General features: G+C 40.6%; 1 protein-coding gene across 1 annotated transcript in view; it reads left to right on the top strand.

Annotated features, from left to right (window-relative positions):
* LOC125227089 (piezo-type mechanosensitive ion channel component-like) overlaps positions 1-15,785 on the top strand; it is a 74,370-nt gene that overhangs the window by 52,085 nt on the left and 6,500 nt on the right. Inside the window, 13 exon segments of the mRNA XM_048131282.1 lie at positions 272-436; positions 2,292-2,432; positions 3,678-3,764; positions 3,979-4,126; positions 4,683-4,897; positions 5,857-6,015; positions 6,744-6,870; positions 8,412-8,558; positions 9,263-9,363; positions 10,072-10,253; positions 11,118-11,301; positions 12,058-12,149; positions 13,077-13,171. Of these exon segments, the coding sequence (XP_047987239.1) occupies positions 272-436; positions 2,292-2,432; positions 3,678-3,764; positions 3,979-4,126; positions 4,683-4,897; positions 5,857-6,015; positions 6,744-6,870; positions 8,412-8,558; positions 9,263-9,363; positions 10,072-10,253; positions 11,118-11,301; positions 12,058-12,149; positions 13,077-13,171 (1,843 nt within the window).

Below are 15,785 nucleotides of genomic sequence, written 5' to 3'. Positions count from 1 at the left end.
CTATAGTCCTTTTGATTCGAAAAACACAGTATCTGACTTTATCCTAGAACAGGGTTCTCCAATTTTTTGGTCCTCTTGGTAAGCTAACTTAATAAATATACTCGCGAACTTTAGTGTGCAATACTTTTCTAAAATAACTACAACTCTACTAAGATATATGACATTAGATCCGGTTGACAAATATTAGTGTAATTAGTAGTTTTATTAATTTCTAGATCGGATAGGCGGATACCTATTTATCGACCTGAATCTAATCAACATTTCTATCTAGGTTCATGTTAAAATCCCTGGGTCTCTGGAAGGAATCCAGCCCCGAAATCGATCTCCGCGAAGACACTGAATACCCGCTCACGTCCGAAGATACTCAGATGATCGTCGAGGGCAGGTCAGAAGACGTCGGCAAGAAATACGTGCAGTTGCACGATAAGTCCGGCCCGTGAGTATTGTTATTACACTATTGAATAGGTGTAGAGAGTCTGGTTACCCAACCCGATGAACAATTTTTATAAAGCCTTTAGGATTTAAGTCGTAATTATCAGTTTTACAATTTTTTATGTTTAATTCCTCTGCGGACAGTTGTCGCGTCCATGAGACTCAAACTATTCAGATTGATAGCTTTGCGAAATAAAGAGTTATAGAAAATGTTACAGCGATTGGGTGACCACTTTACCAGACGTTATTAATAATGTTAAGACTGTGCTTATCCTGATCCTAATTCTTGTCCAATGGTATAAAGTCTCCCACCTTAATAATCCCTCCTAAATTTCCATAAACAATTCGCAAAAATACAGTATAGTTTTATGTAAAGGTTCACCGTTATAAATCTTACATTTCTCGCAGTATGTGTTTCATAAGTTCTTTGAATATTTTACTGCAACTAATTGTAAGCGTGTCGTCGTGCTTTATACAATTATGGCATTCCTGTTTCGGGAGAAAGGCGGGCACAACAGTAGGCAGGTTGTATACACGACGGACGGTACATAGTATAATGTGGACTTAGATAGTCGTCACTGGCTGGTGGATCGGCTGCGGCACGTGGAGGCCGCGCTGCTGGCGGCCGCGGGCGAGCTGCGCGCGCCGCGCACCGACCCGCGCGTCATCCGCCTCGCGTGGCTGCGCCTGCACCCGCACCACAGCCAGCTGAGCGAGTAACTGTCACACACACTACACAGTAGATAGTCACTGGCTGGTGGTTCCCGCACCATCGTCAGCTGAGCGAGTAATAGCCAAAGTAAAACTCGCTTCGCCACGTTGCGGCTGCATACCCGACATTGCCAGCTGAGCTGTAGTAGCTGAGTAGCTGTTGGGTCTAGTACAAACTTTGTAGATAGAGACGTTAACTAGCTTAACGACATTGTGTAATATTTCCATGTTGGGCATATAGCTTATTCGTAGTGTAAAAGTAAAAATATAGACTTGGCGGGGGACACTGCCGTGCCCCGAGATAGAAATGTTTGTAAGGAAGGCTCTATAGGAATGGGCCGTTTAGCGGTATAGTAAAATAAAGTTTATCCACAGATACAATAAAATAGTGGACAAAAGGTTTCTATAATTGTAGACCAAACTTAGCTAATTTAATAGTTCCTAAGAAAACGATTATCAATCAGTAACGGTAATTAGGTACAGTTACAGATATAGTGCGAAAAGATTTGCCTTCGTATTGTTACGGAAAAGTACGAACGTGTCATGCTATTTCAGTCAGTTTCAGTACAAATGTACTGATATTGACTGAACTAGCATGACAAATACGAACGTTTCCGGAAAAATACGTAGGAAACCCTTTTCGCACTACATCTGTCATTTGGCGACCGGTCTGGCGCAGTCGGTGTGACCCTGCCTGCTGCGCCGCGGTCCCGGGTTCGAATCCCGGTAAGGGCATTTATTAGTGTGATGAGCATAGATATTTGTTCCTTAGTCATGGATGTTTTCTATGTATATAAGTATTTATATATTATATATATCGTTGTCTGAGTACCCACAACACAAGCCTTCTTGAGCTTACCGTAGGCCTCAGTCAATCTGTGTAAGACTAAGAATGTCCTATAATATTTATATTTATTTATTTATCTGTACTTAATTATGAAAGTAAAAATAAAATGTAGGAAGCGAATTTTCCTTCTGTTTTTCCCATGTTTTCCTATCCCATTTATGTCCAATTCCTTCATAAAAAACATGCCTGTGCAAATAGTCCTCTTTTTGTACATACTAAGCTTCAGCGTTCTGTGCGTATGCGAGCAATCAAAATAAAATTCTGTAAAGGTTCCACTGTCATGATGACTTGCGTGTTTTAGCCTCGACGAGGCAGCGGAGGCGCAGGACGAGAGGTCAGGCTCGATTCGCAACGATCGCGACGAGCAAGAAGAGGAGCAAATATACCAGGAGCAGGAGGCTGGGCCTTCTAGGGCGCCCGAGGACGGCGACGACCACTACAAGTGAGTATACTATAGTATATACTGTACGAGACAGACAGTTCAACCTTGCCGAGGCGGCGGAGAACAGAGGCAGAAAGGGGAGCAATACCAAGCGGAGCCCGTCCATGGCGCCCGAATTATATCTTATCCTTTCTTATATCTCCAGGGGCCCTCACAGATACACTTCGATCCACGTGAATCTTTTGTGCAATAAGCTACTTGACCCTTTTTTAAAGTTTGTCTTATACAGAGTGGGGCCTGTAACAAAGGCGAAGAATTGAACTCTAGGCTATTCTCCTTATACTGATTAACATTTGTTCGGCGACTTTTAAAAATAACTTGTATTTTGATTTTTATCACCCTTGAAAGTTTTTTCTAAGAGGTAATGTATTGCGAATTCTGTTAAGTCTAAAGTGTGATAGACAACGTCAATGACAACAATAATGGCGTACATTGAAGCTAATATTTATTTTGTATGAAAAATTAAAAATTTAAAGACTTCATAATTTTTAAAAGTCACTGAACAATTGTTGATCAGTATAAGGAGAATAGCCTACAGTTCAATTCTTCGCCTTTGTTACAGGCCCAACTCTATTATTACTTACTGTCCAATTAACCGAAAAAAATATCACTATATTTTATTATGACTCTATAAACCGCAAAAAATATTTTTAAAGAATACTTTTACGTAATCAGGCAAAAACAACATCAGGCATGTCATCTATAGATTTTCTGTGAATGAAGTCATTCAGTGCAAAAACAACACTTTCTGACACTTTAAGTACGAGGCATAAAGGTCATTATGTTAGTGATTGATTTGACATGAATTCTATGACGTCACTACACGGCCGACAGCGTATTCGGTGGCCAAAAAAAAAACTTACATTTTTTAATTAAAAATACGTAGTCATCGTACACATTTGATACCCAAAATCATTAAATATTGGTTTCTTATGTCAAATATTACAGAAGACAATAATTTTTGTGCCAAATTAGATATGAGTCTAGTAGCCTATTACCCCCATATGACTTTAAGAACCTTCAGTTATTCAACAGCTTCTCGACCATCTCTATATGATTGATTGTGGACTGTATTTACTGTACGTGGCAGAAAAGAGACAGAACTAGAGGACAGGCTCAAGTCAGAGGTTGAATCTAATTAATGATTTTCACAAGAAATGACGTAAAATTCCATTATTATAGGAATAAAATGAAACCTGTGTGTTTTAGCACCAATAACTCCAAACTTTCAAACTTTTCTTGCAGAGTAAATGACGATGAGGAGCCAATCATCGCCGTGACGACGACGCTTGGCGACAAATATCAACATTATCCCCAACTTATGTGGCTCTCGTAAGTGTTTCTGATTTCACTTTCAACAAAGACTACTTTACCGATTTTCATTTTGTCAATAAAAACCCCTGACCCAGGTGCTCATAATATACACATACTAGCGGTTCGACACTCTTGACTGAAGAATCGTGTTCAGATGTTTGTGAGCAGCATAGCCGCTGTGATATATCCAATTGCGACTGTACAATATCAATTCTGGTTTTACTACACACAGGGTGAAGCGCTACATGCGTCCGATGAAGAGCTTCTTCCAGCGAATGCTGGCGCCGGGCGCGCGCGTGACAGCCGACGTCTATGCTTACATGTTCTTGTGCGACTTCTTTAACTTCCTGGTCGTCATCTTTGGCTTCGCTGCCTTCGGAGTGAGTATAACACAAACACTCAATGCCCGCTTTCCACCCCTAAATACTGTACCATTGTAATTAATGACAAAGATCGGAGTAATATGAAATATGCGTTTGACCATTGCGGCTCCGAAACCCTTCTCGTTCGATGTGAAAGGCAAAAGGGTGTGAATAGTGTGATATTGGCGATTGATTATTTGTTTGTTATTTTGACTTATTTATTTGTAAGAACAAAATTTGTTTATAAGCTTCTAGATTCTTCTACATAGTGTGTTGTTTGACTAAATAAAATAAATAAATAAATATTCGGGAGACATCTTACATAAATCAACCTAGCCCCAGACTAAGCAAAGCTTGTACATACTATGGGTAATAGGTGACGATATACATACTTATACATAGAAAACATCAATGACCCAGGAACAATATATCTGTGCTCATCACACAAATAAATGCCCTTACCGCGATTCGAACCCAGGACATCGGCTTAGCAGGTAGGGTCACTACACGCTAGGCCAAACTGGTCGTCTAAATATATTAAATTATGATTCTTAACATATTATTTAATTCACAGACTCACCAAGGCGACGGCGGCGTTAAAGCATACTTAGAAGAGAACAAAGTACCGATCCCGTTCCTCGTGATGTTGATTCTCCAATTCGCGCTCATAGTGATCGACCGAGCGCTCTACCTACGGAAGTTTATGCTGGGGAAGATACTGTTCCAGTACGGGCTCATTATAGGCGTGCATGTTTGGATGTTCTTCGTACTGCCTTTTATTACTGAAAGGTGAGCTATACTATAAATTTGTACATAAAAAAAAAACAATGTTCTGATTCCTTTTTTCGTGATGTTGATCAACCAATAAGGAGTATTACCGCCAAAATCTAGCTGCTAAAGTGCAGCATTAATACAAAGCGTAATCCATTGAGTAACTTATTAAAATTATACCTTTAACTGTTTTTACAGGTTAGAATTGTTATGAATAAATATGTCATTGTTGTGTACATCAAAGCCGCTTCTTTACTTCCGAATTAATTTATTTCTTTAATGAATTAAGTTTTATTACACATAAAGTACCAATGGCACACCCTATCAATCAACCATAACCTAATCATAGGGGGAAGTCCAGCACTAACTCCGCGGCACTACAGCACTAGCGGCAGGTAACTCCGGACACTAGCGTATCTCGGCAAATTATAATACGTATATTTCAGAACTGGGTAAAATAGGTGTGGGAGTGCATAGTGATACACGATCATAAGATACGTTTTTTTACGAATACGAATTACATGACATAAGAGACCTCGACGGGAGCTGCCGAAAGCTTTTTGTTCAGAAACTATTGCTTCGCATAAAATTTTAATGATTATGATGCAAAATTTTGAATTTAATTATTTGTGGTAATTTTCAATATGGGGTAGTAATGCAATATTGTATACCAATATTCCGGAATGTGCTTGCAAACATCTACGTGTGTTAGTAATACATAACTTCATAACAATGATGGGTTTTTGAAGGTTTGGGATTAGCCTGTCCGGTATATCATCAGGTGCCATTTTCAACGATGGCATTTTTCGATACCCAAGTTTGATATAGTATTTTTCTATGTTTTTATGTAAATGTTTATCTTTATAGACATTCACAAATAATGTGATATTGCACAAAATAGTTTTTGTTTTATGTTTTGCTTATGTGTCCGCCACTAGGGGACTTCCCCCTACTCATAATGTCTTATATCTGTACAGAACATTCAACGCGTTGCTGCCGCCTCCAATGTGGTACATGATAAAATGCGTGTACCTGCTGCTGTCCGCGCATCAGATCCGCTGCGGGTACCCGCGCCGCATCATCGGCAACTTCCTCTGCAAGTCGTACGGGTTCCTCAACATGGTGTTCTTCAAGTGGTATGTACCGGTTACACGTGGCAGTGCGTGTACCCGCTGTTCGCGCATCAGATCCGCTGCGGGTACCCGCGCCGCATCATCGGCAACTTCCTCTGCAAGTCGTACGGGTTCCTCAACATGGTGTTCTATAAGTGGTACGTACCGGTTACACGTGGCAGTGCGTGTACCCGCTGTCCGCGCATCAGATCCGCTGCGGGTACCCGCGCCGCATCATCGGCAACTTCCTCTGCAAGTCGTACGGGTTCCTCAACATGGTGTTCTTCAAGTGGTACGTACCGGTTACACGTGGCAGTGCGTGTACCCGCTGTCCGCGCATCAGATCCGTTGCGGGTACCCGCGCTGCATCATCGGCAACTTCCTCTGCAAGTCGTACGGGTTCCTCAACATGGTGTTCTTCAAGTGGTACGTACCGGTTACACGTGGCAGTGCGTGTACCCGCTGTCCGCGCATCAGATCCGTTGCGTGTACCCGCGCTGCATCATCGGCAACTTCCTCTGCAAGTCGTACGGGTTCCTCAACATGGTGTTCTTTAAATGGTACGTAACTCTTAGAATACCTCTTAACACAATGTGTCAGAGAAGCACTTGCCAGGGAGAACGGGAGATCTATTAGAAGGGTTTTGTGCTATAGCAGTATAAAAGACAAAAATGGATAATAATTTTGATAAGACTAGAAACCTATTCTGTATATTTAAAGACCAAAAGTATTGAATATGCACTTGTTTTCAGTTTCATGGCGGTGCCGTTTGTGTTCGAGCTGCGGACTCTGATGGATTGGATCTGGACGGACACGTCCATGACGCTCATGGACTGGTTGAAAATGGAAGACATATTCGCCAGCGTTTTCCTGTTGAAGGTGACTACATAACAGAATACTTTTTTTAATACAAATACCCGTGATAAAAAATTCTGCGCTACAGTAAGAAATATTCGTACAATCGTAATTTCGACGGGTACCTCGGCGGTCGGGGTGGTGCAGTGGTTTAAGCACATCAGCCGCGACAGCTGGAGACCCGGGTTCGGTTCCCGGCTTCGCCACCAGTGGGCTCGGCCTTTTTCTTTAGTGTATGGTATCTATTTCAGTTTATAATACTCGTGCTGTCAAAACTGGAACATTAGGGCTAAATATTATTGTTAAGCCATTTGGCAGTATATGTCCATAATGCATGTTATGTGCCCATATAACAACTTAAACAGAATACTTTATTTGTAACATAGGTACATAGATCTTAGGTCTATCTGTACATTTGAACAACAGTTGTTTTGCCGGTTGCCATACAAATGTCAAAACCTTGTCCCTATTTTTTTACAAGCTTCTATTCAACTTGCCTTGTTAGTATGTTAGTGTGCGTCAAAACGTAGAAGCTAAATTTGACCCACTTCCCGGTTTCCCATTGAGCTGAAATTTTGCACACATATGTAAATCACGTGACAATGCAATATTATGGTATCATGGAGCTGATCTGATGATAGAGCAGAAAGGTGGTCATAGGAACTCTGTCATGAAACGTCCCATCCAGTAAGGGGTGTTTAGAAACGTGTCGGAGAGCAGTAGATGACTGTTGAAAGAAAGGTACAGTCGGCGATAAAAAGTTTGTGCCAAAAATGAATATTTGCAAAAAACTTATTCCTAATTAAAAAGTTTAGTACAGTCAGCTGCAGAGAAAAATAGACCCCCTTGCATACAAATTTGTATGGCAGGGGGTCTACTTTTCTCTACAGCTGACTGTACTATTAAGTATCGCAGAAGATTGAACGAATAACCGTGAGTTTTTTGTGCAAAATTAAGGGTTAATCGACTATGGCTACGTTGGATATGGATGTGACATTGGAGGTCCCTATTCTTTCTCGGAAAGTATGCAGTTAAGAAGCGAGAACAAATTCCTCAATAAATCAATTAATATAATTAATAATGCCCCGTGTGGTGACGGGTTAAGAATTTCACCATCCCCTTTCTTACAATACAATACAATACAAATCCACTTTATTGCACAACCTCAGAAATGTACATATATGTATGTGTCTTTCTTACCGTGGGTGTCGTAGAAGTCGACTGCTTGATATGGGTTAAATTGTGGCGTAGGCGAGAAGCTGGCAACCTGTCACTGCAATGTCACAATTTGGATTTCTTTCAACCCCTTTTTGCCAAGAGCGGAGTGGCACTAAAACTTATGGTCCCCCCATATCTAGCGTCTCGCGAGCGTCGCGTCGGGCCAACTGTATGGAAAAAGACGTCGCGTCGACGCGACGTCGACGCGGCGTCAGGCTTTTGAAACGCTAGATGTGGGGAGGACCCTTAGTAGTTCATGTGCCTGCCTACCCCTTTATAGGATACAGGCGTGATTATATACTATGTACTCGTATGTATGTATAATTAATAATTGTTGTCCATTCCAGTGCTCCCGGTTCGTAGAAGACGAGTACCCGGCGCCGCGCGGCACGAAGCGGCCCGCCATTTCCAAGTACCTGCTCGGCGGCACCGTGCTCGCCTTCGTTATTGCCATCATCTGGTTCCCACTCGTCTTCTTCGCCTTTGGCAATACGGTGAGACACCCACCATAGGCTAGTTTCCTATATTTAAAATAAAATATTTTATGCAGTGCACGAAATAAAGCACCACATAATTAAAAGAAAAATACGGTCAGTAGTTATTTTGAAACATAATTTCTATTTAATAAGTCAAAGAGAAAGATATAAAGTAAATAAATTGACCGTGACGTCACTCCTCAGTATTTCATATTAGCAAATCGTTTTGATTTTGACAGTTCTTAAAAAGAAGCTTATTTGACTAGGTAGGAAACTAGCCTATTATCATATCAACAGTAGTTCAAGGGTCGAAAGTGAACAATATCACCAAAGATATTTTGACTATCAGTCTTTGAGTGGTGATCTTACCGAATAAGGGAGATGAAAACAGATGTGCATTCTAACGAGCAGAAACATGCGACCTACAATGACGAATGCAACTATAAGGCCTGAGACTGAGATACACTTATAAATATAAAATATAAATATAAATATTATAGGACATTCTTACATAGATTGACTGAGGCCCACGGTAAGCTCTTGAGGCTTGTGTTGTGGGTACTCAGACAAGAACTTACGTAAGTAGAGACACAGCTATGGTACAGAATGAATTGAATATCTTTATCTGATCATAGCAAATTGTTTTGTCTGTACGTACATAAGTAATTAAGTCAAATTTACAACCCTGCTTCACCCGTTTGATGTACTGTTTTTTTGTACAGGTCGGTCAACCGAAACCCCCGACGGACGTGACAGTCAAGATCCGCATCGGACCGTTCCTACCCGTCTACCAGATGTCGGCACAATCACACGACATTTATCAGTAAGTTTATATTTGACATAGACATGTGATTTATCTTTTTAACTCCCGACGCAAAAACGACGTTTGACGTTTCTGTCTATGTCATCGTAGCTCCCGAACGGATGAACCGATTTAGATTTAGTTTTTTGGTTTGAAAGCTGAATTAGGGTCGGTTGCACCAAACCGTCTGTCGCCGTTAAAGCGTTCGTTAAATTTTATTGTATGGAAAGTTCCATAGACGTCTGCTGCTTGACGATGATGTGTTCGTCAAATGTGTTCGATGCAACTGGCCCTTAGTCGAAAGTGTTCTTAGCCATGTTTCATGAAAATCGGTCCATTATGTCTTGGGTTTTTTAACAATTTAAATTATTCGGAGTGTTTGTCTCTCATTTTTCTATGTATCTATAATTATAGATTGTTACATTAGACCGGATGTCTAACCAAGATGCCAGTAGTGTACGCTCGGTAGCGAACGGTACGCTAATGTTTCTGTCGCACTAACATTATAAAGAGAGAGATTAAGCACCGCCGTTTTGATCGCTATGGCGCAAACGAATGGCATCTTTGCTATTGGCTGATTGGCACCCTGTATTGTAGGTATTTTTTTCCTTTGAACTTTCAACCTATAACATTTGACCGTGCGATGACGCACTTCTAATTTATCTTTATTTATCGCATCCGGTTATGTTGTCGCTCATTTTCCTAAAACTAACTCGTATATATTAACAGGTACACGGAACAGGACTACGCGCAACTAAGCAACCAGTACTCCCGCGACCGCACCGCGCAAACGTTCCTGTCCAACTACATGTACAACGACGTGGCGGTCATCAACCTCAACCCCAACTCAACTATGAACTGGGACATCTCGCAGCCCGAGCTCGACCGATTGGAGCGAGAGGCCATCTCGAGTGAGTTAATGCTCTTTTTGATAATGTAATACACGATGTAGGGAACAAATCAAATTATTTTATTAAATATTTTTTGATTTGCTTTTTAAGTAGTAACACTACTATATATAAATTATAAATTAAAAATAGATACCATACACTAAAGAAAAATCACTGGTCGAATCGAACCCGGGTCTCAGCTAACGCGGCTGACGTGATAACCGCTTCAATCTATTTTCAATTTATAATGTAATACACGATCATCGTCGATCGACCTTAATTTCAACTCTGTTAACTGGGACATCTCCCAGCCTGTCACACGCGAGATAGACTATGTACCTAGACTATGCACTTTAGTTGTGTTTGTCTACCATTTCCTATTTTCCTCTCTCAGTTATTCTAAGGTTAGCTAGAAGAGATCCCTTAAAGGGATCAGGTCGTCTTTGTACATAACCAGTATTATCAGTCACTGTACTTGTAATTTGTTCTGTGTGATAAAGTGTTTACTACTACTACTACCCGTTGTGTCAAATACTAAAACAGAAAGACATGTCATATATCGTCACTACTTTTAAAAAAACTTGTATCTTCGTCTGTCAATGAAAAGAAAATTGTAGTCAGTATGTATGGAATGCATATAGACTTACTGCGTTTTAACTTTGAGGAACAGCGTGAGAAACGAGATTTTTTAAGAGTAGTGACCCGCTCTTCATCAAATTGTTCGAGGTGGCCAACGCAGTAGAGCAATGCACATATTCGTTGCAATGTAGTGTAATCATATAAACTACATTCTTAGTATTTATCTTGTTTCACCGTTTTTTTCAAACAATTGAATTTCATCCCTAGATTTACAATGAACACCAACGTTATGTTACTAATTTCCAGACAATTCCCTAATGATAAAGTTCACGTTCACAATATCTCACCCGAGCAACAACGCGCAGAACCCGCCAACTATAGAAGACAGTCGGGAGATGCCTCTAGAAGCGTTCTACGCTAACGGCACGAGGAATAACGAGAGGGACACGCTACTGTACCTGTTGCAGAATAACACTCCTTCCGATACTTGGTTTGTATACTTTTATTCTTTGAGGCATGCCTTGTAAGAGTAGAGGCTACTGAGCTTGCATACACAGCCAGCAAACAAGGTTCTAGCGACTACATGTTACCCGTCAACTATAGAAGACAGTCGGGAGATGCCTCTAGAAGCGTTCTACGCTAACGGCACGAGGAACAAAGAGAGAGACACGCTGCTTTACCTGTTGCAGAATAACGCTCCTTCCGATACTTGGTTTGTACACTTTTATTTTTTGAATCATGCCTTGTAAAGCTGAGTTTAGACGAGCAAGTTATTGCTGCAAGTTTTGAGACAGAAGCAAGAAAGAGATGCAGTAGAGGCTACTGAGCTCGTTGCATAGGCTACTGAGCTTGCATACACAGCCAGCAAACAAGGTTCTAGCGACTACATGTTACCCGTCAACTATAGAAGACAGTCGGGAGAAGCGTTTTATGCTATTTGCAAACACATAAAATGACCAATAGGTCTGAATTAAAAATAATCAAGACTAACCCCCTTATTCATAAAAACTGTGTACACGTAAGTTATCAAGGCGATAAAGTCCGTTTGTCCCTTTCCGACGTACTGGTGTGATAGAAAGGAACAAACGAACTTCATCGGCTTGATAACTTTAGTGAACGTTTATGAATAAGGAGGTTAATCAATTTGGTTTGTAGTATCTTTGGCTGCTGTTACATTGATACGGATTCGTTTAAAAATGAATTTTCTTTGTGGCCTTATTTATGTGTAACTATTTTCTAATTGCAGGTTGAACGTTCCGAAACTGTTTCCAAAGTTCTTGAAAGTTTTCAACAAAGGAACTGCAAAACCGGCCTACCAGCTGATACCTGGAGACCCAGGTAACATCAATGCTCTAAATATATGATTAAAGTCAATACGGGAAACATTGCCTGTTTTACCGACATAGTAATTAAGACGGCAAAGCGGGTTTTTCGTGCTATTTATTATTATTTTACAAATCGTCACAGAAACAAAGTTCACTTCTTCACGCCGAAAAAAGACTAACTGACAGCCCGACTTCTCGTCATTGGGGTTGCAAACATATAAACATATATCGATCTTTGGGTAAAATTATGAGATATTTAACATTATCTTACAGAAATTATACAAATAATTTGTGAAGTTATGAGATTCTTAACACCTGTTTACACATTTATTAGATCGGTTTCGCCCTAAAGCCTCCGCCACACATAAAGCGTTTTGATAGCGTAGCGTTAGCGGAGCGCAATCCGCGCGCATTCCGCTCGCAATCCGCGCACGTTAGTTCACATCACACCGGCATCCGCTGGGCGCAACGCCAGCGTTCGTCCGGCGCACCGCTATCATTGCGCTCCGCTAGCGCTCCGCCTACGCTCTCAAAACGCGCATGTGTGGCTGACGAAGTCACATATTTGTTAAATACTTGCTGCTGGCATTTTGGAAAATGAAATCGCTATAAACACTAAGAACGGTTTCGCATTACGTCCGATTAGAATCCGTGAAAATTAAGATCCGCCATAGCCTTAGAATTATTTGTATGGTACTATACGCCCTACATCCTTTCCGTCATTCTTCGGATCTAGTTCGTAAACTACCATACAAATAGTTCTCCGGCTATGACGGATCTTAATTTTCACGGATTCTAATCGGACGTAATGCGAAACCGTTCTTAGTGTTTATAGCGATTTCATTTTCCAAAATGCCAGCAGCAAGTATTTAACAATTCTCAACAAGTAAATCACTGTCCAAAAAAAGTAGTCTATGATAAAAGCATCAACTTGTTTCAGAGGACGAATCGACTCAATATCGCGACGTACAACTGAGACTGGAGAGAGATAGAGGCACCATGTATTGGCGAGTACAGGAGTACTGTAAAGAAAAGGTAAGTTATTATATGATATTATATATTAACTGAGGGGGGACTGAAATCTTCTCGAGGCTGAGGCGTAGGGTTAGAGCCTAGTTCATATGCGCATTGTAATATACCTACTTGAAAAATAAATATTTCATTTCATTTCATTACACAATTCATTTCTAATTTCATTCATTCGGAACGCTCAAGATTTCACTGTTTGAAACCACTTGCTACGCTCGCGGTTCAATATTGGAATCTTTCGCTTGCTTGTACATCAATATTGGCACGTGCGGTTAAACAACCACTTTGCCCCCTTTTAAAACAAATATCATGTTTATTCATTTCTTGTCATATAAGTCACGATTCGTTTTGTAAAGATATCCCATATTGTGTAGTTACTAGTAGCGTGACGTGAAAAGTTTCGTAGATAAAGCCGGAGGGAACTGTTTTGTATAGACTTCTACAGATACTGGACAATTTTAGGGAACCCGTAGGGAATCGAGTTGTATCGACGCTACATATATATATATACTAGCTTTTACCCGCGGCTTCGCCCGCGTAATAAAAGTATTCTTATTGAAACGTTTACAAAAAATAAGATTTTCATTTGGATCCGTAGGTTTCTTTGTAGGTACAGATGTCCGCGATTATTTCGATTAAGGTAAAGCGGGGCAATTCTCGACTGGAGGGCCATTGTAACTGATCTATTTGCTGTACGGTCCGGTTTTGGCTGACTGTACCTTACACATATTACTATTGCTTTGAAATAAATTCTTGCAATGATTGTAGAATTGTTACAAAGCGACCACAGCGTAGGTAGTAGGTACGAATATGTATGTATTTTACCTATTTAAATATTTATACTGGGGAAACTTCATACAACCCACATAGCCAGTATCTCGACGCTATGGTCGGTAGGGTAGAAAGTACTTCCTTGCATTATCGCTTACAATTTTTTCCATTTTGCTTATACTTATTGCAAAATTATAAAAGGCAAGCAAACAACGATCTTCTTACAGCACATTGAATGTAATAGTTATTACGGATGCAGGATACTCGCCGATGCCTACTTACTAATACCTTCCCACTGAGCCACCTGCATTTTATCCCCGTCCCCGTCGCTGTCGCTGTCGCTGTCGCTGTCGCTGTCGCTGTCGCTGTCGCTGTCGCTGTCGCTGTCCCTGTCGCTGTCCCTGTCGCTGTCGCTGTCCCTGTCGCTGTCCCTGTCCCTGTCCCTGTCCCTGTCCCTGTCCCTGTCCCTGTCCCTGTCCCTGTCCCTGTCTCTATCCCTATCCCTATCCCTATCCCTAACCCTATCCCGTTCCTGTCCCTGTCCTTGCCCCTGTCAAATTATCATGCTAGGAGGTGAACTATAAAAAATCCTTTCTTAGTGCTCCTCTAAGGAACTTCCGTGTTAATTTGAAATCTCTTGAACCAGAAGTAAAGATAAAAACTAAAGCTATACTTATGGCTATTTTGGATATTTTAACCTCATTGCACAACAACAGGGGAGAATATTTCTTTTCCACCTCATTAAATTTTAAAATCGTTGTATTTATCGTGATCAGCGACCCGATAAACCATAAAAACGATACCCATATTGTGCTTTTGACTTTACCCCTTTGCACCCCTTTAGGGGTCAAATTTCTTTAGAAATCCTCCTGTGAAGTTTCGAATAAAATAGTCAAACTAATCTTGTTTCCCCATACAAACTTTGAACCCCCATTTCACCCTTTTAAGAGGAGAATTTTGAAAAATCCTTTCTTAGTGCTCCTCTACGCCATATAAGGAACCTTTGTGCCAAATTTGAAATCTCTAGGACCAACAGTTTCGGCTGTGTGTTGATATGTCAATCAGTCAGTCAATATCTTCTTTTATATATTTAAACCCCATTGCACCACAACAGGGGAGAAGGTATTTCACTTCCGCCTCGTTAGATTTTAAAAACGTTGTGTTTATCGTGATCAGCGACCCGATAAACCATAAAAACGATACCCATATTGATTTTTTGACTTTATCACCCCCTTTTCATCCTTTTAGGGGTTAAATTTTCAAAAAACCTGAAACACGTAGTCAGCCATATGTCTTAAGGAATCTTCCTGTGAAGTTTCGAATAAAATAGTCAAACTAATCTTGTTTCCCCATACAAACTTTGAACCCCCATTTGACCCCCTTAGGAAGTGTATTTTGGAAAATTCTTTCTTAGTGCTCCTCTACACTATATAAGGAACCTACTTGACAAATTTGACGTCTCTAGGACCAGCGGTTTCGGCTGTGCGTTGATATGTCGGTCAGTCAGTCAATATCCTCTTTTATATTTTTTTGATATTTAAACCCCATTGCACCACTACAGGGGAGAAGGTATTTCACTTCCGCCTCGTTAGATTTTAAAAACGTTGTATTTATCGTGATCAGCGACCCGATAAACCATAAAAACGATACCCATATTGATTTTTTGACTTTATCACCCCCTTTTCACCCTTTTAGGGGTTAAATTTTCAAAAAACCTGAAACACGTATTCAGTCATATGTCTTAAGGAATCTTCCTGTGAAGTTTCGAATAAATTAGTCAAACTAATCTTGTTTCCCCATACAAACTTTGAACCCCCATTTGACCCCCTTAGGAGGTGAATTTTGGAAA

This window comes from Leguminivora glycinivorella, chromosome 6 (genome assembly GCF_023078275.1).
Source record: "Leguminivora glycinivorella isolate SPB_JAAS2020 chromosome 6, LegGlyc_1.1, whole genome shotgun sequence".
Classification (NCBI taxonomy): domain Eukaryota; kingdom Metazoa; phylum Arthropoda; class Insecta; order Lepidoptera; family Tortricidae; genus Leguminivora; species Leguminivora glycinivorella.
The sequence above is the reverse complement of the archived record's forward strand: the minus strand, read 5'-3'. Positions and strand labels throughout refer to the sequence as shown.